Source organism: Zootoca vivipara, chromosome 16 (assembly GCF_963506605.1).
Source record: "Zootoca vivipara chromosome 16, rZooViv1.1, whole genome shotgun sequence".
NCBI lineage: Eukaryota > Metazoa > Chordata > Lepidosauria > Squamata > Lacertidae > Zootoca > Zootoca vivipara.
The window spans coordinates 14,342,499-14,365,340 of record NC_083291.1 but is presented as its reverse complement, the minus strand read 5'-3'; the positions used below and the strand labels follow the sequence as shown (position 1 = coordinate 14,365,340).

The 22,842-nt window shown below is 44.0% G+C and overlaps 2 protein-coding genes across 10 annotated transcripts in view; both read left to right on the top strand.

Moving 5' to 3' along the window:
- Positions 1-11,505, top strand: part of PALM2AKAP2 (PALM2 and AKAP2 fusion) — a 232,062-nt gene extending 220,557 nt beyond the window's left edge. For 5 of the 9 annotated variants that reach the window (XM_035097035.2, XM_035097040.2, XM_035097036.2 and 2 more), the window contains one exon: positions 4,633-11,504. In XM_035097035.2, the coding sequence (XP_034952926.2) occupies positions 4,633-4,725 (93 nt within the window). In that variant the 3' untranslated portion in view covers positions 4,726-11,504. Of the gene's footprint in view, positions 1-4,632 lie in introns of all 9 variants that reach the window. The other 4 variants (XM_035097032.2, XM_035097034.2, XM_035097033.2 and 1 more) reach the window with 2 other exon arrangements.
- Positions 11,506-11,549: 44 nt separating this feature from the next.
- On the top strand, positions 11,550-22,672 carry SLC46A2 (solute carrier family 46 member 2). The gene is made up of 4 exons (XM_035141250.2): positions 11,550-15,215; positions 16,732-16,815; positions 19,485-19,641; positions 21,799-22,672. The coding sequence occupies exons 1-4, from the start codon at positions 14,171-14,173 to the stop codon at positions 21,854-21,856; spliced, it is 1,344 nt and encodes a 447-aa protein (XP_034997141.2). The 5' UTR covers positions 11,550-14,170; the 3' UTR covers positions 21,857-22,672.
- The last annotated feature ends 170 nt before the right edge of the window (positions 22,673-22,842 follow it).

The following is a 22,842-nucleotide window of genomic DNA, read 5'->3' as shown; positions in this document are numbered from 1 at the left end:
CGCATTCCTATTGCAGTGTCGTGGCAATCACTGATGCTGCCATGCTAACGGTCGCCACCCAGAGTGGCTAAGGAAACCCAGCCAGATGGGCAGGGTGTAAATAATAGAATTATTATTGTTATTATTAAAATCACTAATGGCTGCCCAGCCCTTATTGCAACATAGCTGTCCTTAAAGGTCAAGCAGTGTGGCTCAAGCAGAAGATTTTTGCACTTCACTTACATAGCATCCTGGCAACCCATAGAAATGAAGGAAGTAGGGCTGAGCACCACTTTTGGACAAAGTTCAGCATCACCAGGTCTGGTCCCCCTCTACTTTCAAAAGTTCTCAGCAGGAGTAGCAGCTCTTCAGTTCTGAAACAAAATTTTAAAAAAATCCTTCCAGTAGCACCTTAGAGACCAACTAAGTTTGTCATTGGTATGAGCTTTCGTGTGCATGCACACTTCTTCAGATACTTCTTCTGAAACTGAAATATTGCATTGCTAACTCATGAGTTTTTAAGATTGTGTAGGTCCATTTCCTCTCTGATCTACTACAAGAACTCTGGTAGGCTTCACATATATGTGGGCAACATAGCTGCCAAGTTATCCCTTTTTTAAGGGATTTTCCCTTATGCTGAATAGGCTTCCTCGCGAGAAAAGGGAAAACTTGGCAGCTATGGTGGGCAAGGGAAAGGCAGAGGTCCGGCGGGGGGGGGGGGGGAGCCTGAACTTTCCAGTGGAGTTTGGTGGAAAAGCTATAAGCCTCCCCCCAAACCTAAATTAGATGGATTAGGTTTGCCGCATTTCTTCAAATCAGAATCCCCTAAACCTCAGAAAAAGTATAATGACAAAAGACTTTTTAATTGGGCCTCAAATGTCAGATTCCATATTTTTATTTTTCATAACCTTTTGGACTGCTTTGCTTGGGTGGTGGGGGTATCAGTTTCGGTTTTTTCCACCACCGGGGTTCATCTGCATTGTCTCCGTATTGCCGCCAGGCAGCAGACTTGAAAAAAACAACCTTCTGCAGTTTGTTTGAGCAATATTCTTCTGCTATCTCGTTCTTTCTTTACAGAAGCAAACTGCAGGGCACAGCACAAATATGAATTTATGGCCAGTAGTACCCTCTCATTTGTTCATTGAACAGGTTATGAGCAGCAGAGATCAAGAATAGAGGAAGCTGACGATATGGAGTCAGACCATCTCACACAGTATTGTCTACACCAGGCATCCCCAAACTCGGCCCTCCAGGTGTTTTGGGACTACAACTCCCACCATCCCTAGCTAACAGGACCAGTGGTCAGGGATGATGGGAATTGTAGTCCCAAAACATCTGGAGGGCCGAGTTGGGGGGTGCCTGGTCTACACTGACTGTCAGTGACTCTCTCAGGGTTTCCAACAGAGGTCTCTCACAGCCCTGCCTGGAGATGACAGGGCTTGAACCTGGGACTTCCTCCATGCAAAGCAGATATTCTGCAACAGAGCTATGGCCCTCCCTCTCAGAAACATTTCTGCTTGCTGTTGAATTTGTAACTGTACCTTATAGTTATTTGTATTATTTTTAGAGGTTATCACATATAGTAAACAGTAGTATTCGTTTGCTAAATGCAGCATTTTGAAAATGTAAAAAAAAAAATGAGCACGATTCAGCCAGATGTAAGCACCATTGATTGTAATGGAGGATATTAAATGCATGCATTTACTTCTGAAATGAATGGGACTTCATTCATTGCTTAACTGTGGCTGGACTGCATTGCAACATATGTAGAAGTTAGCTCAGTTGCTAGAGCATGAGACTTTAAATCTCAGGGTTGTGGGTTTGAGCCCCATGTTGGACAAAAGATTTGTGCGTTGCTGGGTGAGGGTTGGACTAGGTGACCATTGTGGTCCCTTCCAACTCAAAAATTCTATGATTAAGTCTTCTAGCCACAAGTTATAAATGTTACTAAAAGATGCATCTGAGTCTTCTTAAAAGGGCAGAACAATCTATGACAAAGCTTCCATTATTCAAGTGTAATTAGTTATACTCCTCCCAAACGGTTTTATTTTGACCGCTTCATGTATTATGCTCAAGGTTCACAACCTAAATGCCTTTAGGTGTGCCACAAGCACACCTGTTATGCTGGTCCCTTTGACTGAGAGCTGTGTTTGGCCGCAAATTCCTGTAAATGGCACACCCAGGTTCACTTAGATATAATGAGCCAAAAAAGTTTGTTTTCCAAATCGTATGATTTCATAGCTTTCCCAGCTTAGCATTGCAAATTTTTTTTAGGGGGGGGGGAAGCATTCCTCCACTTTAAATTTTTATTTTCCCTCCCCCCCCCACACACACACACTGGGGGCAACACATCCCATTTCGCTGCATGAGGCAAATGGAAATTGGCGTCAACATCAGTGCCAATTCTGGATGAGACCACACCAGTTTCTGGCAAGGTCGCACATGCATGCTTGTGCGATTTCGGCGAGATTTTTCCAGGTTTATTGCTTGACCAGAGATGATCACGCCACACGGGCAACCACCTTTTAAGATACTAACAGTGCAATCCTACAAATGATCACCCAGGTTAAGTTCCATTTTTAGGAACTGCAATCTTAAAAACCATTGTGGGTCTCCTGTTTTTAAAGAGCTGTTCTCAATACAATAAGCTGCCCTAGAGAACTTCCCTCACAGGAAATTCCCAAGAAAGTGCCAGGGTGTTGTGTCTCAGGGGTATGTAACATTTATAACAAAGCTACATCCCTTGTTCTCGTTTTTACCTGTTTTCGTATCTTGGGATCCCGTGGGCTCCAGCCCTCATCCCAGGTCTTTTCTATTTTGTTGCTGGCTAAAGTGAGTGGCCTGATAATAGGAATGAGAGACTACCTGAGTTTAAAATGAAATTTCCAGAGACAAAAAGGCAAACGCCTGTTTCTAGCCAGCCAAGTTTTTAGACCACGACAGTACTTATCAATTTACATGGTGCTCTGAAGTGTTTAAAGGACTTTAGGTACTCACTCAGTAACCCTCACAACTACTCTGTGAAATAAGGTTCTCCCCGCCCCCCTCCCCGCCCCCCGTATTACAAATGGAACCAGGGCTGAGGATGAGGAAATAGTAGCTTGCCTAAGGCCTCCAAGTGATTTTGTGGGTCAAGAGAGATTCTAAGCCAGAACTTTCCAACTTCTTAGCACTCCTCACACACTAGCATGGCATTGCCAATCCCCTTACCCCCTCACTTCCTATGGGGCATCCCCATGACGCCATCATTCATTCGTACCCACTGGGTGCCAGGAGGCTGTGCCCCTGAAAATGGCAAATGGGGTTAAAGACCCACAAGCCAGTGAGGACCTATGGTACAAGCAGTTCCTTGCTGGGTGGTGGATTTTGGTCCCACCGACCATCATTTTTTTAGAGATATAACCTTTCCCTATCCCATACAAACAAATGGAGACGTGTTAAGAACTCCCACACACCCTGCAATTAAACATTGCCAGTCTACCCTTCCAATCCAAAACAAATGTCAAATACTTCATTTCTTGGCAGTAAAGTAGTATTTGGGCAGTACAATAGTTAAATATTCAAAAACAATAATTAACAGTCTCTTGCAGTATTCTTTTTTTTAATGGCCAACTCAAGTGAATTGGACCTCCCACTTTCCAACCCCAGCAGATATTGCACACCCATTGGCATGGATGAAACATAGTTGTACACAGAGAAAAAGTACTGCATCCCCCAAATAGCATGGAAGGTCAACTGCAAGTCAGCTTTAGCTTGCAGCAGAAGGACAATAGGTGCCCCTCTGCAAACAGCTCAGCTCTCCTCTAAAGTGTGTAGACGCAGTGCTTGCTTGCTTTTTTGTCCCAGCCTCACAAGTTCGTTTCGTGGTTTAAAAACAAAAGCAACTTTCGATCATCGGAAAACATGGAGCATATGATTAAGACCTGATCGAGTATTTCCAAAAGGCTTTGTAAAGTCACAGGTGGAGCAGGGGAGAGAAAAGCCTTCTGCGGTTCTTAGTCTTGGGCTTTGATCATCTGCGGATGAAGTGCATTCATTGTATATAAGGCCACGGCAACTCTGGGTTCCTCTGTGAGCCTGACGCTGCCACAGCCCTGCCGTTAGGCAAAATAAGCTGCAGACCTCAGGCAGCTTTTTTTTTTGAGTGTCAGGAAAGGGGAGCCAAATTTTAAGTTACTTAAATATATTATTATTGCCTTTTACAGCTGGGGAAGAGGGACATTTGTTAGCTGTTCTGTCTCAGGTGCCAAAATAACTTGATACGGGATTGGTGGTGGGCGAGCGTGACATTTGCTGTTCCACCACAGGCAGCAAAATGCCTTGTTCCTGCCACTGCTTGTGTTGTTTCACGATGAGATTGCAATTCATCCCGATGTTGCTGTGCTCTTCCTTGCATGCTGGCTTTTCCATTGACATGCTTAAATTCAAACGTTTTAGCCTGTAGCTGTGCTGACATGCTTTTTTTATCCCAGGGAGTAAGAAATGCAGAATGCTGCAAGGCTGATATGTATTTCAAGTTAACCAAAACTCTATTGATGCAAACTTTTTAAGTGCACAGAACTGTTCAGTGGCTGCGCTTTTCAGGAGAATTTGAGATTGGTAACTGAATAAACTATTCTCTCTCTCTCACTCTCTCTCTCCCCCCCCCCTCAGGTCCTTGAGGCTACGAGAGTCAACCGCAGAAAGAGTGCCCTGGCGCTGCGGTGGGAAGCAGGCATTTATGCTAACCGAGAAGAAAATGAATAGTTCTCTTGGCAAAATAAAAGAGCAGTTAAAAACAAAACAAAAAAATGCAGAGACGAAGAAACCAAATAGAAGAACAAAGTTTTAATTTTTTTAAAAGGAAAGCTTCAGCATTTTAATCCGGTATTTATTACAAGCGTATCGATCTCTCTGCAACCCATGTTTAAACAGAAGCAATTCATATATGCATAGATATACGCACAAAACACGCAGAAAAGTTATACTAAGGAAAAGCACCTGCTACTTCCCCCCCCCCAATACACACAACAAAAAGAAAAGGGCCCTGAAGAAGCAACCTTGGTTCTGATATCATGGCCGTGTCAAGAAGTGGCGGCAGCAGCGACAACCCAAGAGGACACATTTCAGAGCGAGCAGAACGAACACGTGTTCCTTTCTGAATATTGTCTTCTTCCCAGCCTTGTATGTGGAACAGGAAGAGTTTGGCCTAGATAGTATTTCACCACAAGAGGGCACCTCACATGGAAACAAACAATTGTTCAAGCTGTTTGGGCTTGACAGCAGCTCTTCATCATCCCATGTGTAGCGTTGAGAAGAGGGCTGTTACTCTGATATATCCTAGACAGCCATAATATAGCAAGGTTTATTTTCATTTTTGCTGTTAACAAATAGGGGGGGGGGATTTGGAAGGCTTTCTGTTAATTTAAAAGTTTTTTGTTTGTTTGTTTTTATTAGAAAACAACAAAAAACAAAGGCTGTTAACTTGCAAATGTGAATGTACAATCCCATACATTTAGCCATAAAATACGGTGTATTGTTTTTTGCTGTTTATTTTTGAAAGGGTTTTTGGGGAGAGATGGCAGATTGTTCGCTTTTCTCTTAACTTATAATGGGGTGGTTTTTGTTGAAGATTTGCCATCCCCTTTTCCCTCCTCACATAATCAGTATGCTTAATAATGTTTCCTTTTAACAGTGCTGCACAATCCATAGGTAGCATAGAAGAGAGAAATGCCAAATAAGAATATCTTAGTTTTAGTGGGTCTATATGCCTGAAGTGAGCAGTTTGGCCTCCTCTTTGTTTCTCAGCGCTTACTGGCATTATCATCTGTGTTTAACATGAAAAGGACCATTGGAAGAAGAGTCGGGCTGAGTTGGAAAGATACGGGGAGCATCTGAACCATTGAAAATATTTTTACTCAAGGCAATAACTGACACATCGAGTCGGAATGTTACAGAGAAGGATATGAAAGAAAAATAATGGTATCTTTAACTATACTTATGCTAGGTAAAGGTCTTAGTTAATAGAACGGGAAGGGCAGAAATGTTTTGCGTGACCAGGAAAATGAAAAGTTGGAGAAGGGAACGGAGAGAGTTGGGAAGAGAGGAGCCAGGGCCAAAGGACTATTTTTGCTGTTCAAACAGTGTTTTCAGCGCTAAAAGATAATATTGCAGCTTTAGTTTGAGTGTAGGGTGGGAATCGGTGACAAAGGAATATGGAGTGATTGTGAGTGTGTTTGCTTGTGTGCGTGTGAAGTAAAGCGGTGAAGACAAAGAAATGTGGGTGTAGAGATTATTTTCTCCAAAGCTGTTTGCCAGCTCTAGGGGTATAAACATGTGTTGTTGTTTTCTTTTATTAAAAGGGATATAAAAAGGCACTAAAACTGATGCAGTATTTGTTAATAACTAAGCTGAACTGACATGGTATTTGCATGAGTTAACATATCCAAAAGTATTGAACAGTTTTGTAATCTTGACATTTAGAAAAGAAATGCAGTATTTATTCTTATGCTTTGCCGTCTGGTGTAGTGTTAGAGGCTGCTGGTTTTCTCTTGTTGTGTTCAAGAAATGCAGTAGAATGTGTTTAGTGATGGAATCCCAAAATTTTCTGGACTAGAGCTTGTCACATTTTAGGCAACTCAAGAATGGTACATGCATCTTAACTAAAAATTACTTTTCATTGATTTTTAAGAGGAGGCAAAACAAAAAACCAGCCCTCCACAACTTTCTCTTCTGTTTCCATTTTATTTTATGTTTCATGTTATGAACAGGATCTTTGTATTCTGCTGTTTAGACGAACAAGGAGATTTCATGTTGAAATGTCTAAATATAAACTAGAGTAGTATGAACACAACAGCCTTGGCAAGGATTCTGTCCTGTGTGCAGAAACTAAAGTAGAAAGATTTGGCTATACATAAACCAGCTGCTTGGATAACATCTGTACTGAATTCTGATGCAAACCTCCAAACCAAGCTCCTCGCGTATATAGAGGAGCCAGTCCAGTCATAAAGAATTGAAAATAAGAGTTTTGTGTATGCAAGGGGAGCCTTCCCTGCCAATAGGAGAATCCAAATTCTGTGCATCGGCAACACTCCTGGGTTACACGTTAGAAAGCATGGTGGATCCTATGCCCTTTGCAGATTTTGCAATCAGAAAATATTTTACATAAATGATATTTATATTATTGGTTTGCACACTTTACTGATTACTTTTTTTAAAAAAATGAGAATTTGGGCCACAAACCAGCCAAAGTTAGTTGCTGTTGTCCTATAGATTTCCATAGGACTACGCATTTAGCTGTTGCTTATTTAAATCAGTGGAGGGTTTTGCTTTCTTTTTAGTGTTTAATTTTGGCTGGGTTGTACGATAGGTGTTTTACCGAGGCTTAAATGCTGCACAGGAAAGAGGAATTCAGCTAATGGGATGAAAGGAAAAATAGGTATGTTGAAAGAGAGAGGGGGAGAGATGCAACACAGTGGATTCAAAAGCAGAAAGGGCCGGAGGCCAGAATTTAGAACTTACTTTCTTCCTTGCCTGCAAGGGCCACCCAACATTTTTCAATGTTTTCTGAACCTTTTAGCAGAAACTGCCTGTACAATCAAGTTGGGATTTATTTATTTTTTTACTCCAAAAGACTGTGTCTTTCAAAAGTGAGGTTAAAAAAAAAAATCTCAGGATTATGACAAAGCAGTTGGATTCTGTGCTGAAGATGTTTTTAAGCCAGCAGTGGGCAAAATGCTTTGAAAGATGGAGCGTGGAGAAGAAGGTGGGTGATCAGCTTACATTACACACAACCCTTGTTGAGAAATGGTGGTTTTCTTACAGGGGAGGTAAAGCCAAAGATAATACATTTGCTTGGAATGAGGTGCTTTCTCCTCCTTTACAAGGTTGTAGTCAACTCAAGGTGAAAGGGCAAGGAGTTGTTAAGGGAAAATTCTCTATTTTCTAGAAACAAAAATAAAAAAGCCACTTCAAAACATACGTTTCATTTGTCTCTACATATCTTGTTCCATTCCCCACCCACTCTGTGCTTTCCCCCCGGAAGCAAAAATCTGAGATGGGTATCGTGGCATCATGGGATAACTTTGCTAAAAGGAAAGAGAGGCTTGATTCGTTATGCTATTCCCGCAACACAGGTTTTTGATGGTTATTATTGTAAACTACTGACAAAGGACAGTTTCTTTTTCAGGAATTAGGGAACCTTAGCTACCATTTTCAGCAAGTGCTTTGATAGTGGAGCAATGGACTCATCTCTTCATTATTCCCACCACCGCTCCATAATGTCTTTAAATATATGCCAGTACATGCAAATATATTCAAAAACAACAACAAATTCATGCAGAATAAGCTTTGCTTCCAGGCACATACAAAGAGTTAAGATTTATTTATTTTTTGAAGCAAATACTGAAAAAATTGAACTGGGCATTGACTAATAGTTAAGGATTACAATTTGTGATGATGTCCAGGATTCTGTTTCCCCCCTCTTAACTGCAGAGCAGTTTCCTCAGACCAGTTCTGACCATTTCACTCCCAGTCCAGAAGGATCCATTGCAGAATACCGTTGCAACTGCGTCGTTGCAAATAACCAACCACTCTTGTTGCAAAATAACGTGGCTTCTTGTATATGTTTAACCACTTCATTGCTGTACCTTGCTTCTGTTTTATAGTGACTGTGAGGCATACAATGCAAGTATACACTTATTTTCTCATTAAAACTTAAACTTGTCTTGTGTTTCTTATCTGAAAGCGAAGGGGGTTGTGGGGGTGGCGCATTGTTTGCAGTGCCCTTTGGATCGAGCGTTTGCCATGACTTTGGCTCGGTGTGGCCTGCTGGCAAGCAGCCCATAGGCCAGATTAGGCCTGCAGAACTTGTCTTCTCAGCCACCTTCCCCGTGACCCTGTCATGTTTCCATTGAGATGTAAAGATTTCGCCCCTCATTTTCAGCTGGAAAGGAAATCGGCTTGTTTGGAAAAGCTGGGAGGGAGGATTTCCTCACTTTATATACACAACATATGCTCCATGAACATATATATGGTTGGATGGTACCAACTTTTCTTACACAGCCAAACAACCCATTAAAATAAAGCCTCTAAGAATATAGACATTGGCTGCCCACGGGCTACTTGTGAATCTGCATGGAAAGGCAGTACCATGAAATCCTTGAGAGCAAACTGCTGTTTAGTCTTTCTCCACCTAGCCCTTGAAATAACCTGGAATTCTGGTGTGCACAGACAATTTTATTTAAAGTGGAATTAAGCCTTCAAATAACCACACAAACATGGGCATATTTTTCCCCATTGCAGAAGGTGGGTGAAGAAATGAGCACTAGACTTTCAGTGCATACCTGAGGTAGGCTAGAGGCAGGTTCGTGTTATGGGAAAGCAACAAAACCAATTTGCTTCCTCTTTGCACATTGTCCTGTCTGTGTTTGAGCAGTGGAGAGTCCTGCACCTCTCGTGTAGGGAGGTGTGTGCTGCTTTTTTTTTGTCCCCATACATTCACCCACAGAGGAAGGCCTCATGCCAGCGGGTGGCGCTGTGGTCTAAACCACTGAACCTTTTGGGCTTGCCGATCAGAAGGTCAGCAGTTTGAATACGTGAGACGGGGTGAGCTCCCATTGTTCTGGCCCAGCTTCTGCCAACCTAGCAGTTCGAAAGCATGTCAGTGCAAGTAGATAAATAGGTACCACTGCAGTGGGAAGGTAAACGGTGTTTCCGTGCGCTCTGGTTTCCATCACAGTGTTTCATTGAGCCAGAAGCGATTTAGTCATGCTGGCCGCATGACCCGGAAAGCTCTCTGTGGACAAACACCAGCTCCCTTGGCCTGAAAGTGAGATTAGCACCGCAAACCCATAGTCGCCTTTGACTGGACTTAACCATCCAAGGGTCCTTTACCTTTTTACCTTTACCATGCCAGCAAAAGTAAATCATGCTGCTGGTCCATGAAAAGCTCTGGGATTGAAGTTAGTTGCGACTAACCTAGTCCCTTGGAGTTAGGCTGCAGTCCAAATGTACTTACTCTGGAGTAAGCTCCATTATGTCACATTGGACTTCTTCGGTATGCAAGTGTCTGTTTTTCACTTTAAGATTTGGGAGCATGGAAAGAGAAGGCCTAACTCTCCCTTCCTCTCTCACTTAACTGTGAAGCCAAGCCAAAAAGCTTTCATTTCTCGTTTCTAAGTGCCCATAACATCCCTGAGAGGGCAGCTTCTTTTGATGACCGATATACTGATGCAACAATAGGTCAAAAAAAAAATACAAATTTCCAATTGTATTGGGGAACTGCTCTTGTAGAAAACACAAGTTTGAATCGGGGATTTCAGATGGATGCATGCACTGTAATGCCACCTAGGGCACAATTTAACCAATTCTTCAATTGTACAATTGGTCTCATAGCATCAAGCCCCAACTGAAGCATCAGCTCCCTTCCTAAATTGTGTGGGGAAACCACTAATGTGCTAGATGTTTTATATCACCAATTCTTTTTATTATTATTATTATTATTATTATTATTATTATTATTATTATTATTATTTTGCGTTTCATCGGTGGTTAGCAGACAGTTTTTGAAAAACTAAAGCAATTAAGTGGTCAAAGTTTCTTGTGAGCCCATTGAGCTGCCCATTGAGTATCTGCATGAGTCACTGCGTCTTCCAGCCCTGTGTCTTCTCAAAGTCTGCTGGGCACTAATAATGCTAACTTGTCTGCTTTCACTGAGGTTGGAGCATTTATACAGGGACACAGCAGAATTAATCACCCCCTGCTTGTCTCTGCATGAGTCACTGTTCTCCTTCCAACTAGGAGTGACACATTGGGGGAAAATGGAAGACTCCTCTGGCATTAGGCCATTCTTCTACCACACCTTCTGCAAGCCAACCTCTCTAAGCACAAAGCATGCCTGTGATTCAGCATAACCCTATCAGAAGTTTGGGAAATGACAACATCCTGGCGCCTGCCCCATTTTCCTCTCAGCCAGTAAAGGTGCTTGTTCTCTGCACCTGTTTGACAGTTTCTGCTTGCAGAAATGGGCCTTTTTGCTGGCTTGAGTGATTACAGCTGGGAGTGTGGTCATGGGCCTCGGCCTCAGCTTGGCTGATGAGAACAAACCCAGCCTAGTGCAAATGGGATGATGTGCTACCGTCACTATGGAGAATCACGAGTGTAGGGGAAGCCCCACTAGCCATGTGAGAAACAGACCTGTGACCCAAACCTAGAGTGATAACGCCCATGGGGGGGCGTGTCCATTGCTCCTTAATTTAGCATCACTGGTCCTATTTTTTCTGCTGTATGTGGCTTTATTGTGTGATGGTTCCAAATTGGAGTCCAACAAGCTCCCTACCCAAGGAGAAGAAGAAGAAGAAGAAATTTTTTTTATTTCTACCCCACCCTCCCTAGTGAGAGCCGGGTTCAGGCAGCTGACATCAATAAAATTACAATAAAACGTAAAAGAAAGAAAAACAATTGATTAAAATGCAGATTAAAATACAATTTAGATTTAAAAATTGTTTTAAAATGCAGCCTCATTTTAACATGGCCCAAATCAAAACCCAAAGGCCAGGCGGAACAGCTCCATCATGGGAGAGAGCGTTCCACCAAGTTGGGGCCAATACTGAAAAGGCCCTGGCCCTAGTTGAGGCCAATCTAGCCACCTTATGGCTCGGGATCTCCAAAATATTGTTATTTGTGGACCTTAAGGTCCTCCGCGGGACATACCAGGAGAGGCGGTCCCGTAGGTACGAGGGTCCGAAGCCGCCTAGGGCTTTAAAGGTCAAAACCAGCACCTTAAGTCTGATCCTGTACTCCACCGGGAGCCAGTGCAGCTGGTAAAGCACTGGATGAATGTGATCCCACGGCTGGGACCCCGTAAGGAGCCTCACTGCGGCATTCTGCACCCACTGGAGTTTCTGGGTCAGCTTCAAGAAGGTGAGGAACTCCAGCAGCAACCTTAAGTGTGAGAAGGGCTCGGCAGTAGAGTATATTTCTTGCAGGTAAAAGGTCCTCCCAGATTCCTGGAATCTCCAAGTTGCCTTGGGCGAAATTCCTGCTTGAGACCTTGAAGTGCTGCTGCCAGTCAGAGCAGGCAGGATTGGGCTCAGGTGCGCAATTAGCCTGACCTTTTGAAAGCCACCTTCCTATGTGCCCAACAGCGGGGTTACAACTGCACAAGGAACATTCCTTCTCTTCACCTATAATACCTTGACCACAGACTCTTGCTTGCCAGCCTCTCCTTGCTGTTCTTGGAATCACCCCTCCCAGATGATAAAGCACCAGTCACCTCTGTTTGCTTTTAATCATCCTTCAGGTATGTTACAGCTCACTGTGATCCCTATATCTGGAAACAGTTTGGGAATTGCTGGTCTCCCAAGTATATATGCCGGGGCCTCCCTCTAGTCCCACGCCTTTGCCCTATTTGCAAAACCGAATGAGGTTGATTGGTAAAGGCGCTTCTCCGTTGTGCAATTTACTCACCCCAAGAGGTTCTTTCCCGTGTTTATGGAGCCAGGTTGGAGGGGTTGCTTCTAGGACAGACAAGATAAATGGGCTGAGAGCAGCAATTGATCATCAGACTGTGCAGCAAAGACAGCTATTGATCCAGAAAAGAAGAGAGGGAAAATAAGGGGCAGTGTTGTTTTCTTCTTCTTTTTAATGAGACAATTGATGTGCATGGTGGATGTTTGAGGGCTATTTTGCTACACAGTAGGTATGGAAGCACAGTTAACTCTTTGCTACGGAAAGCCCAAGGGATTGGGCTGTTTGATCCTTGCCAAAGTAGTTATTATGTAAGGATCTTAGAGGAGAGTGGCTATTTTGGAAGATGCACCCCTGTGTTCTGTCCAAATATTATTTTGCACTCCACAAGACTGTAGCAGAAACCAGGTGCCCTGCAAGGCTGATAGACAGGTGTCACCCAAATACCTGGTGCCGCTTGCAATTTTTTAAAAAATGTCATTTTTATTATAAATAAAACAACAAGCAATTTATTTTTATTTTTATTTTATTACCAAAATGGTTAAGAGTCAGCATGGGGAGGCCGAGAGAACACTGGGTTTCTTTCTGGAATGCAAGCCTGTCACTTCTACCACAAAACCAAACTCTCTCTTTTTAATACAGTTTTATTCAAGATTTACATAATTACAAACATAACAGAAGTCATAAACAATAAATAAATCCACATAAATCATAAAACTAAAAATACAACATTAATATCAATAACAATTTAGAATGGCATAGATTAAAAAAAAAATTTAAATATCCATTGGGGGGGGAAACAACATGGGTGAAATATACATTTGGGTAGGTTTGCCTAAGCAAACAACAAACAAAAAACTTCAGGAGACATTGAAAACAACACAGCAAAGGAACCTGCCTAATATTAATTGATGTCTTGACAAATGCCAATATTCACTCCACCTTGTTCTCTCCCTGCCTCTCCCTCTTTCTAATTGTCCCTTTCACTTGCCTCTCAACTATGCTGGTACAAGCCTGCTTTGGGAACTATTAGAGAAAGGGTATCTGTTCCTGTCATTATCTATTTTTCCCATCCGTGTGTGTGTGTGTGTGTGTGTGTGTGTGTGTGTGTGTGTGTGTGTGTTTCCAAAGGGCTTGTAATCCTACCCTGTCACCCAGTACCCTCAAACATACACACAGTCCAGGAGCTACATTCTAGGGAAAGTGCCATGGTTGGGTGGTGTGTGTGACAGGACTTTGTTAGGGGGGGCAAAACTGACGTGCTTGGTCAGTTAGTTTTTCTATTGTTTTACTTGATCTAGGGAGGTGGAAGCTGGCCCCTGCCTACCCCCCCCCTTGACTACACCCATGACTTTTTGGCTGAAAAGAAACTGACCAAACTGCTTTCACTTCCCCTGAGAAGGGAAAATTCCCCAGGCAGGAGGACCATGTGACCTCATGAAGCCACACCAGGAAGAGTAAGAGAGTGTAGGCGGACTCCAAACAGAGAGAGAGAGAGAGAGAGAGAGAGAGAGAGAGAGAGAGAGAGAGAGAGAGAGAGAGAGAGAGAGAGGTGAGTGCTTGCCTGTGTGGACTGAGCTATCCTAAAAGCAGTCTCTGCCCTGACTCCTGAACAGCCCTCTGCCTCTGAAGCGAATATAAGGAGTCTTGCTTTCATAACCAAAACCAGAAACCCTGAACTGGCTCCCAGCCTTCTTTTTCTGCCCCAACCAAAGGGATCAACAAGCAGAAGCTTCCCGTGACCATGCTTGGTGGGATGGAGATGAGGACCTGGATTGAGCCTGTCGTTGCCGGGGCTCAGCTTGCAAGCTCTTTCTACGACACCGGGCTGCTGCTAGTGGTGAAGAACTACTACAACCACACCAACTCCTCGGCGCAAGCCAACGAGAATTCTCAGCAGAAAGCCATCTCCAACTTCTTCATTATCTACAAGCTTCTCGACGGCTTGACGCCGCTGCTGTCGGCTTACGGCCTGGCTAAGCTGGGCGACCTGAAGAGCAGGAAGATCTCCATCTGCGTGCCTCTCCTGGGCTATTTGCTCTCCCGGATCCTGCTGCTCCTCCTCATCCTGCGGATGTGGCCCATTGAGGTGATGTATGGGGCTGCTGTGTTGCACGGGCTGTCTGGAGGCTTCACCACATACTGGGCCAGCGTCATGGCTCTGGTGTCTAAGGGCTCCTCCGAGAGCAGGCGATCACTTCGCCTTATCATCGTCGAGCTCATCTACGGCATAGCTGGCTTCGTGGGGAGCATTGCTTCTGGGCACCTCTTTGTCAGCTTCCACCTCAGCTACCGCCACGGCGCAGTCCTGGTTTCTTGCAGCGTTGCCTTATACGCTTTCTGCCTCCTCTACAGCCTCTTTGTCCTCAGGGTCCCCAAGCCTGCAAGGTCTTGTCCTCTTGCTTCTGCAGAGCCAAACCATCCTGACATCAAGCTGGCTGAGGATGATGACGGAGAGCCTCACTTCCACGAGAGTTGCTCCTCTATGGTACCTTCCAAGCTCATCATTGCCATGCTTTTTGTGGCTGCCATAATGTATGACTCAACTGTGGCGGGAGCCATGGATGTGCTGCCACTTTTTCTCTTGAAGGAGCCCCTGAGCTGGGGGCCGGTATATATTGGCTATGCCAACGCTGCTGGCTTTCTGATCTTTATCACCAGCTTCCTAGGAGTTTTTATGTTCTCCAGGGTTTTCAGAGACACCACCATGATTATGATGGGGATCGTGTCTTTCTCAGCCGGCATCCTCATCATGGCCTTTGTGCGATGGACGTACCTGTTTTACATTGGTGAGTAGAGCCATCCTAACTCAGTGGGTCTATTGCGCTTCTATTCTCATGTGGCTTACATGAGGTACCCAGGATCCTCTTTGGGCACCGACCCAAGCAAGTCAGATTCTGCATTGATAAAACCTCGAGTTCTGAGACTTTTATAAATTTTAGAGATTCACACAATAGTATATTGCACGCTTCTTCTAGGCTTGACAAAGGAGCTGTGCAGACCCTCAGAGCATCACCACCAGCTCATTGGCAGTCTTGCCCACCCATCCCTCTCGCTTTTGAGATTCCACCAGGCATTAGCCGTACAATTCCAAACATGCCTTTAGTAATCATGAGGGCTAGTAACTCTAAAGCTAAGGTTGCCATGATGCCAGATTCTGCATCCAGTTCTGTCCTGCATCGTGGGGAAGTGCAGCATTAACTGCCGTATGCAGCAGAATAAGGCGATAAAATATATATCCGTATTATTTATTAAATTTGTATACCGCCCTACCACCCGTAGATCTCAGGACAGTTCACAACACGGAAGTGTTTCCCAGTTCAGATTGCATGTTGGGGAGCAAACTCCGGATTTTTGCCGACATTGAGCAAAAAGTAATAAGAATATAAAAGAATATAATGGGAAAGTGAAGAGAGAAAGAGTACAGGTTGCAATCATTTGATGCATGCAGGAAGTTGTGATGTAGCGCAGGTGACAGGCTGCACTGATAATGGGCATCGCCAGCCTTGGTGGCAAAAAAAATATCCTTGCTTGTTGTGTCTCTCTCTGAAGATCTCAGAGCAAAACATGTGGGTGTAGCTAAGCCAAACCTGTTTCCAAAGGGTATCACATAGCAACCACAAACCATGCACTCTCGTTCTGGTATTCCGCACTACGTTGGCAGAAAGCTATTAATACCTTCCTCAGAAACGTTGCTCAATGCTAAAAGGCACTTCCTTGTCCTTCCCGTTCCAGTTCAACCTGTATTGTTCCATTTTTGCACATGTGCTGGGACTATGTATAGCTGCTTTTCCTGACCTGGTGCTTTCCAGCTGTTTTGAACGACAACTCGCATTACCCCTGACTACTACCAGTCATGCTTGCTCAAGCTGGTGGGAGCATTAATCCAAACATCTGGAGGGTGCCAGCTGTTTGCCGGACTGCAGTCAACAATAGGCTATTGTTCCAAATGCGGGAAGCAGAGCAGAGTTAGAAGACATTTCCTGGTAGAAAGTTTATGTTTGCAAGATTCCCAGAGCGCTTACCTGACGGAAAAGATCTTACAGCACAATCTTCTGCATGATCTCAGGGACATGGGTTTGAGCCCCACGTTGGGCAAAAGATTCCTGCATTGCAGGGGGTTGGACTAGATGACCCTTGTGGTCCCTTCCAACTTTACAATTCCAAGATTCAGCCCTAGGGGTCATTAAGCTTCTAGCTTGTGCTTTTTAAGCTTTAGCTAGTACACTACTTCAATCGCTAGGCACTGGAAGTTTTGTCTGATGATTACATGAACCCTCTCCATTCCATTCTCTTCTGCTCCAGCCCGTGGTGTGATGCTGTTTGCCCTCATTCCCTTGCCGACCATCAGATCTTTGCTGTCGAAACACATAGAAGGAACTTCCTATGGTAAGTTGCTGCTTTGAACATCTTCGCATTGTTAGTTTAAATGCAAAAAATGAATAAATACTTATTTCATTCGGAATAAGGCTATGAAGACAGACACATTTCTATCATTTTGTGTAGTGGATCTAAGAAGGATAGATTCCCTCGCCTCTATCTTTCAACTATCATCATCGCACATGACATGGGTGATCAATAGATTAACCTAATGGTGCAGGCATCTAACTTAGAACAGACTGAATTAATGGTCTCTCAGCAAGCTGCCTGATGGTAAGGTAAAAGGTAAAGGACCCCTGACCATTAGGTCCAGTCGTGACCGACTCTGGGGTTGCGCGCTCATCTCGCATTATTGGCCGAGGGAGCCGGCGTATAGCTTCCAGGTCATGTGGCCAGCATGACAAAGCCGCTTCTGGCAAACCAGAGCAGCACATGGAAACACCGTTTACCTTCCCGCTATAGCGGTTCCTATTTATCTACTTGCATTTTGACGTGCTTTCGAACTGCTAGGTTGGCAGGAGCTGGGACCGAACAACGGGAGCTCACCCCGTCACAGGGATTCGAACCGCCGACCTTCTGATCAGCAAGCCCTAGGCTCAGTGGTTTAACCACAGCGCCACCTGGGTCCCATCTGCCTGATGGTACTAGATGCTAAAGCCAGGCTTGGTTCCTTTAAAAAAATGGTTTTATTAAAGATTTTCTTGGGTTACAAAATCCATTTCCTGCTGCCCAACACAGAGTCTCTCCCCTCCCCTAATAAGGGTGCCACAGGGTTCTGTCTTGGGCCCAGTCTTAATCAACATCTTTATCAATGCCTTGGATGATGGGCTTGAGGGCATCCTGAGCAAGTTTGCAGATGACACCAAATTGGGAGGGGTGGCTAATACCCCAGAGGACAGGATCATACTTCAAAATGACCTTAACAGATTAGACAACTGGGCCAAAGCAAACAAGATGAATTTTAACAGAGAGAAATGTAAAGTACTACACTTCGGCAAAAAATAATAATGAAAGGCACAAATACAGGATGGGAGACTGTAACAGCCAGAGTCTGGCTTGAGAGCAGTACATGTGAAAAGGATCTAGGAGTCTTCGTAGACCACAAACTTGACATGAGTCAACAGTGTGACGCAGCAGCTAAAAAAGCCAATGCAATTCTGGGCTGCATCAATAGGAGTATAGTATCTAGATCAAGGGAAGTAATAGTACCACTATCTGGTCAGACCTCACCTGGAATACTGTGTCCAGTTCTGGGCACCACAGTTCAAGAAGGATACTGAGAAGCTGGAACGTGTCAAGAGGAGGGCATCCAAAACGGTCAAAGGCCTGGAAACAATGCCTTATGAGGAACGGCTTAGGGAGCTGGGTATGTTTAGCCTGGAGAAGAGAAGGTTAAGGGGTGATATGATAGCCATGTTCAAATATATGAAAGGATGTCATATGGAGGAGGGAGAAATATTGTTTTCTGCTGCTCCAGAGAAGCGGACATGGAGCAATGGATCAAGCTACAAGAAAGAAGATTCCACCTAAACATTAGGAAGAACTTCCTGACAGTAAGAGCTGTTTGACAGTGGAATTTGCTGCCAAGGAGTGTGGTGGAGTCTCCTTCTTTGGAGGTCTTTAAGCGGAGGCTTGACAGCCTTCTGTCAGGAATGCTTTGATGGTGTTTCCTGCTTGGCAGGGGGTTGGACTGGATGGCCCTTGTGGTCTCTTCCAACTCTATGATTCTAAGTAGCACTACGTACTAGCAAATGTATTGCTACAGAAGTTGGGTGCCATCTCCACTCTCTCCTAAACAATAGCAAGATCCCAGAGGGTTCCAGGCACTCACCCCAGGTCTATGTTCCTTTGGAGAATTAAGAATTAAGACATGGTGGAGACTGTCGTAGCTTTATATATATATATATATATAATGACCTGTTCACCTATTTACACCTTCAATCTGCATGGATGGGTTCCAGGTCTTACAGCATGGTCATTTCAAGAGGAGCATGCCCCCCACAGCAGTGCAGCCAGCCTGCCCAAGATGGATCCCAGTCTCTTCTCTCTCTCTTCTTCCCAGAACACCTTGTTCAAAAATTCTCTTTTCCTGCCACCTCAAACAAACAGCCTTGGCAACACCTGTCTCTCCAGGCCAAAGGATTCCTCTCAGGTGGTCCATCGACCCCTTTTTATCATGATAAGAGATTTGCTGTTTGCTAGGCCAGCCAGGCTGGTTTGCATAATCCAGCCCAGGGATTCCTTGTCTGGCACAGTTCTGCAGCTTCTACTTTCATCTATACCCCAATTAATTAAAATTCTACCATTTATCAATTTTTAGGATTTAAGCCCCCCCCCAAAACCCTATAACGGTACTGTGCCCAGGTTTCTTTTACAGTCACTTCTTTTTGGGCTGCAATAAATTCTGGGCTCCCATCTGCTGCCAGGTAGCAGAAATAAGCTGTTTATTATTTATCAGCTCACTTTTCAGAAGCCAAAAGAGATGCGATTTTAAAAAGCCCTTAATTACTCAGGGGCTCTTTAGCTCACTTTCAGCGTGATATAGCTCCACCTTGGCCACCTTTTAAAAATTTAGAAAGCTCGGAAAGTGATGAATAAAAAGCAACACTGTTTAACGTAGTATTTGAGTGTTATTTCATTGTTATTTCATTGTGTTCCACTCCCACTCTTGTTTCTAGGAAAGGTGTTTGTCTTGCTGCAGCTTTCACTGGTGATCACCGGTGTTGTGACATCAACTGTCTATAACAAGATCTACCAAAACACCTTGGAGTGGTTCAGCGGGTTCTGCTTCCTGTTGTCATGTGGTATAGGATGCCTGAGCCTCATCCCTATCAGGTAAGCAAGGCAAATCTGAGAGCCTGCTATTCTGAGAGCCTGCTATTCTGCTATTCTGAGAGCCTGCCCTTTCAAGAGGATCATTTCTGTATCTGTGTGTGGCTCATAATAACTATTTTATTTGATCAGGGGTTTTATTGAACTTTTAGCTCCTGTTTATTATTCTAGGTCTACTTTGTGTTTCTGTGTGTAATTGGTATCTTTCGGTTGGCTTGCTGTTTTCAAAACAATTAGTTTTGCCTGTTTTAGAAGTGATTAGTTCTCTTTTATAATATTTTATTTTTTTATTTTTTACATATAGAGAGTTACATTTGTTACTCAACAATTATATTCCAATTCAACAAAACTAGTGACTCGCCGCTCACCCAACATCCATGTTCATAACCCAAATTGCATACAATTGTGTTTTAAGTTTCTGTTTTATCGAATTTCATCCTCTCGAACATGTTTCTTAATACGTCCTGCTATTTTCTTACATTTCAAACCCTGCTGTGCCCTTCGTGTATGGGAAATAACTTTTTATAAAGACTAGAAAAGGTTTCCAGTCTTCTTTGAAATATTCTTTTATCAGAAGTGATATTGAGAGGGGCACACACAGTATAAGACTGTTGTGATTGGCTCCCAGCACGTTTCTGAGCACAATTCAAAGTGTTGGTGCTGGCCTTTAAAGCCCCAGCCTTGGCCCCTTATACCTAAAGGGGCGTCTCCACCCCCATCATTCTGGCAGAGGGCCTTCTCAGTGGTGGCACCCACCCTGTAGAACGCCCTCCCATCAGATGTCAAGGAGTTAAGTAACTATACAGCCATTAGAAGACATGTGAAGGCAGCCCTATATGGGGAAGCTTTTAATATTTGATGTTTTATTATGTTTTTCTATTTGTTGGAAGCCACCCAGAGTGGCTGGGGTGACCCAGTCAGATGGGTGTGGTATTATTATTATTATTATTATTATTATTATTATTATTATTAGCAGTAGTAGTAGCATGTTGCTTTCCCAAACACCTTTGTGAGTTCTAGAAGGTGGTAATGGCTGGGCAAATTGCCAAATTGCGAGCATTTCCCCTGTATAGCTGGCTACTCTTGAAATTTGGCAGACTCTCCATCAACCTGTGTCCCTTGGTTCTCAAATTTAATCCGTTCCAGAAGTGTGTTCAACTTCCAAAACCATTTGAAAATCAAGGCGCCGCTTCCGATTGGCTGCAGGAGCTTCCTGCACTCAAGCGGAAGCCACGTCGGACGTTCAGTTTCCAAAAAACGTCTGCAAACCGGAACACCTACTTCCGGGTTTGCGGTGTTTGGGAGCCGATTTGTTGGGCAACTGAGCCGTTTGAGAACCAAGGTACCACCGTACAGTTTTGCAAGGAAGTCCACAAAAGTGAAAAGCTTTTTTCAAAGCATGGGTTGCATGGCTAACCTAGAAGTCATGCCGTAGCAGTGGAGTTCCTACACTGGCAAAGGGTTGCACTGACTAGACGATCTATTGATCCCACACACATTTATTTATTTGCAGCCGGCCTATGCATGTGTGACCTCTTGGAGGCGATTCTTGCTCATGCACACAGCTAAGGCAACCGGCTGCATACAAGGTGTTACTTCTCAATCTGCCAGCAGATGGAGACACCTGCTACCCTTTTCTCAGCCACCTTTGCCAAGTTAAACTCATCCTCCACAGCAGACTCTTGTGAGCTGGAGAGCATTATCCACACATATAAGGGAAAGGTTTGCAGAAGTACCAAAATAAAAAATGCTGAGGGTTGTTAGGTAGTCCAGTTCCTTTCACAAAGCTACAATCCCTGGGGAGAGGGGTTGATTTGAACCACTCTGGGAACTGTAGCTCTGTGAGAATCGAGGTTACCTGAAAACTCTCAGCACCCTTAACAAACTACAGCAAAAGTATCATCCTAGTGCTTTAAATGTATAATGTGAGTGTGACCTTGTTGCAGGTCCCACTTCTCCCTAATACTTTCTATTTTATAAGCCATCTGGTCACTGATTATGCTACTTTGGTTTGGGGCAATAATTTTTAAAAACATATGACTTCCAAACAGAAAAACTGTACATTTCAAACCTGTTCTTAGGATTAAGAACAGGCACACTTACCCCTTTGATTTTTACACATTAATTCCTGTGTTTTGCTTCTTTCTCTCTCCGCTGCAGTATTATAGCATGGAAGCAAAAGGCAACATCTGGTTCACTTGAGATTTTAACGGACTGAGAGCAGAAGGAAGCGGCCGTACCTATTTCAGAAGCGGACATACAAATCAAGAGCATGACTTGAGGGGCCCAGCAGTTGGGCTGCTTGAAAGATGGCCTGCGTCTTGCAATTACCTGCACGGAGAGAGATGTTCAGTATCTACTGACTGGTCTCCGTAGCGTTTCAAGGGGGTGGTACTGCAAGTTAAAATCAAGATGCAACAAGCGAGACAATTGGCACCTAGAGAGGTGGCATTGTCTCTGTAGCATGGTTCTCCTTCCACCCAAAAAGGTTGCCGTCGCTAATGCCAATTCCCTCGTCCGCATCACTCCAGCTCTGAAAGCAAATGTTCTCCCCTCCCTAAGCAACAAGGGTCTTGCTACCCTCTTTCTAGAGCAGAACATGCCACACTAGAGGCCTTCAAACAGAAGCGGGACAGAAGCTGCACTAGCTCTCGATTGCCCGCGTTGAGCAATTGGGTTAGACTATATGGCTTCCAATGACCCCTTCCAGCTCTATTCATCTATCTCACTGAAGTCGCAGTAGCATTTGAGATCCAGCTCTGAGGTCCTTCTGGCAGTTCCCTCATGGCCAGAAGTGAAGTTCCCAGGCAGAGGGGTTTCTCAGCAGTGGCGCCCTCCCTGTGGAACACCCTCTTGTCAGATGTCAAGGAGATAAAGAACTGCACAACTTTTAGAAGAATATGAAGGGAAGTTTTTTTCAAAATGTTTGATGTTTTATTACGTTTTTATATTTTGATGGAAGATGCCCAGAGTGGCTGGGGCCACCCGGTCAGATGGGTGGGGTATAAATAATAAAACTGTTGTTGTTAGCTTTCATAGTATGAGTTGGAATGTTTATGGGGCCACAGACTTCTGCTTCTTCATGTGCATGTCTTCGCTTCAATGTGCGACTTCACATTTTTACAGGTGTTCTTACAACAACAGGTGCTGAGGAGGGAGGAGAGCAGTTGCTCACACTTCCTTGCTAGGGGAATAGAAGCAATG